A 3,114-nucleotide genomic window follows, 5' to 3' on the forward strand; every position below is an offset into this window, starting at 1 on the left:
GCCTCAATTGCCTCCAGGGTTCCTGTCACCCAGCACACGTGACAGACCTGGAGGTGGAGTCAACACTTTGTTCATGTTTTTTAACCAAACGTCACCTGAAAAGACTTGACGGCTTATCAGGGAGGAAAAGGATGGGCCTAGGGGCACAGGGAGATGCACAATGCGACTCTAAGCCAGATCCTAATGCAGCTTTGGTGGGAGACAGGTTTCCTTTATGACTCTTTTTAGTGAAGAGTATTGGATATTTTGTTCCCGCTCAGTGTTCTGAAATGTCTCCACAAAGTCTAAAGATGGCGTTGAGGAGACAGCAGTTACTTCTGATCTGTTTCTTTATCCAAACAAGTGCAAAGCCTACATACTGACTGAACGAAACAAAGCAAAACAAAGCAAAACAAAAAAAAAAAAAAAAAAAACACAGAAATCAATGCAACAAAATTGAAAAACAATGTAGAGAGGGAAAAAAAGCAGTTTTTTAAAAATAAGATGAATAAAACTTACAAACCTCTAGACAGATGAAAAAGAGAGAGAAGAAACACATTACCAATAACAGGAATAAGAGAAGTGGCATCACAACAGATTTTTAAAAGTATAATAAAAGAAAATTATCAAAAACTTTACATCAATAAATTTGACAACATTTCACAGCAAAGCAACCCCGTGACCAGAGACAGTGTCAGGTAAAAAACATAGAAAAATACGAATTGATTCCATAAGGTTAACCATTAGCGTAGCTACAGTAACACTTCGTACAGCCCCTTAAAATGCAGAATCTCCTAATTACAGAAAGGCGCGAGCCAATCTATGGACAAGTACTGGGAAAACAATTGTGCTCTAGTTGGTCCATGGTGCGGTGACATCAGACGGGGTATGATGCCCTGGAGCAGAAGCGGTACCCGAGCGGAGGCCGGGTCTCAACGCTACCGCTCGTGAGCTCGAATTCCAGGGCCAGCTTCTGCACGGCCATCCATCCTTCGCTTTGTTCCTCGGGGAGGGGTCGCGGGGAGGTACCCGTCACTCCAGGGTGGCGATGGCTCCAGGCTCCGTGGAAGCCCTTGTGAGCGACGATGCATCTCCACCCGGGGAGGGAGGAGCTTGTTTCTGGAGCAAAACTGACCTCAGGACCAGAAACACACATGCTGGGAAGGTGGCGCTTCCTGCCCCCGCCCAGGCCCCTGAGGGAGAGCGAGGCGGGGCTCCCCAGTCGGTGTCCACTGGTCCAGCAGGCGCCGGGCGCGCTCCGGGCCGTCTGGGTCAGTCTTCCTCCTCGTCCTCTCTCGCTGCTACTGTCGGGAGTTTGTCCTGGACCCTGAAGCACTCCACGAAGAAGCCGATGAGGGCTCGGTACAGGTGCTGCCGCAGGGGGGCGCTGCTGAAATAGTGGCTCTCGTCCGGGTATATCTGCAAGAGAAGCGTGAGGAGTTACCCCCGTGGCCGCCCAGCGTGGGCTGGGGCGCCGCTGAGACTCCGAGCCCCACGGCCCGGGCTCCGCGCAGCCGGAAGCTCAGCCTGGAGGGCATCTCAGGGCTGCTTCTCCTCGCGGCTTTGCCAGGTGGAGGGTGCCCTCAGCAAATCAGGGACGGAATCAGAAAACACATGGTCTAACAGACTCTGAACGCCTCGCTCGCTCCGCTTGCTTGAATTTGCAACAGGGATCCAGGCTCGGGGACCATAGAGGCAGCGAGCGGCCCAGGCCTCCAGGCATCAGGACTCCCAAAGAAAGGGGAAGAATTCCGTGCTGCCTCTATAACCTTGGTGAGTGTGGGGAAACCTTCGCTCGCACGGGCACCTGCGTTTGACTCACCGTGCGCCGTGCACAGGGGGCTTTCCTGGACCCCGGCCGTCGAATGCAGATGACCTCATCATGAAATCTAGCTCACTGAGCTATGTGAGAATTGAATGATGGAATACCTCTGAAATGCTTAGAACAAGGCCTGGGACATAGGCAGGGCTGAAAAGACGGCAGCTAATCATTCCATCCCCAAATGTAATGACACTGAGCACCCAGGGGCACTGCACCGCCTCCACACGAAGGGCCCGGTCCCAGCTGGGATTCAAAGCCAAGTCTAATTGGCCCCAAAGCCCATGTCCTTTCCATGATACCAGGCTGCTTCCTGCATTTTGAACCCTGTCTTCCTCTTATGTCTTCAGACGATGACACTCACCTTTATTTTTTTATTTATGAAGGTGGTCATTGAGCTATTATATGTACCTTAAACATCAAATAGTACAAAGGGTTACAGAGCAGGAAGTATGTCTCCTCCTACCCGGGTCCTGGTTGCCTGGAGCCCTCACCTGGAGTTGTCACCTCTACAAGCTCATCGAGTGTCTCAGACACTCGCCGCGCCTGCACAGTGTCCAGTGGGACCCGGGGTGGGTGTCGCCCAGCACCTTGCTGACTTCGCTTCGCCTGTATGTGGGGAGTGGCCCACACCGGCAGGCAGAGGCCTGCCATCGGACCTACCCGCGGCCGCATCGCGTGCATACGACGTATAGCATCGTACTGTGACCTGAGCATTCTCAGAAGGAACTCCAGTGTCACGTGAACTAAGCCCCTCCCTCCCTCCGCGTTCACCAGCACGCAAGCCGGCCTCCCTCCCTGCGGGAAGCGCTCCCCCCGACCGGCCAGCGCACACCGGCCCTGTACGGGGCAGCCACGCAGCAAAGCCAGGGCTGGGGGACAGAGGCAGGCAGCGCTGCCTGGGGCCCTGGCTGAGGAAGTCTCCCGTTCATCCTGGACCCGGGAAGACCCCGGGGCCGTGCCTGTGTCACCAGGTGAACCGGAGGGCGGGAGGGAGACGGAAGAAGTTTCCAGAAGCAGCATCGGGCGTCGCTGGAAAAGCACCTACACTAGAGCCCGCGGGCCAGCGCTTGAGGCCACTGAGGTCAAGGCTGTGGGCCGGCTTCTCGGGAAGGACAGTGCTCTTTAACTACTGCGGCACCACAGAAGGTTCTGGAACATCCAGCCAGTATCCAGCAGATGTGTGCTTTCTGGGGGGAGGCTAGTGAAGCCAAGGCTGCGCTCATCAGTGTGGGACCGCAGCCGCCTCTCCAGGGAGCATGGGGGTGTGGCTGCTGCCCCGCCTTTGCTCAACCCCCCGGGGAGGGGGCGGGGGC

The 3,114-nt window shown here is 55.2% G+C and overlaps 1 protein-coding gene across 2 annotated transcripts in view; it reads right to left on the reverse strand.

The window, feature by feature from the left end:
- Nucleotides 1–1,091: 1,091 nt before the first annotated feature.
- The window catches only part of DPP6 (dipeptidyl peptidase like 6), an 800,631-nt gene continuing 798,608 nt past the window's right edge, over nucleotides 1,092–3,114 (reverse strand). Inside the window, exon 26 of one of the 2 annotated variants that reach the window (XM_007457181.1) lies at nucleotides 1,092–1,398. In XM_007457181.1, coding sequence (XP_007457243.1) covers nucleotides 1,252–1,398 — 147 coding nt within the window. In that variant the 3' untranslated portion in view covers nucleotides 1,092–1,251. The remainder of the gene's footprint in view (nucleotides 1,399–3,114) is intronic. The other variant, XM_007457180.1, reaches the window with a different exon arrangement.

Source organism: Lipotes vexillifer, unplaced genomic scaffold (assembly GCF_000442215.2).
Source record: "Lipotes vexillifer unplaced genomic scaffold, Lipotes_vexillifer_v1.1 scaffold944, whole genome shotgun sequence".
Taxonomy (NCBI): domain Eukaryota; kingdom Metazoa; phylum Chordata; class Mammalia; order Artiodactyla; family Lipotidae; genus Lipotes; species Lipotes vexillifer.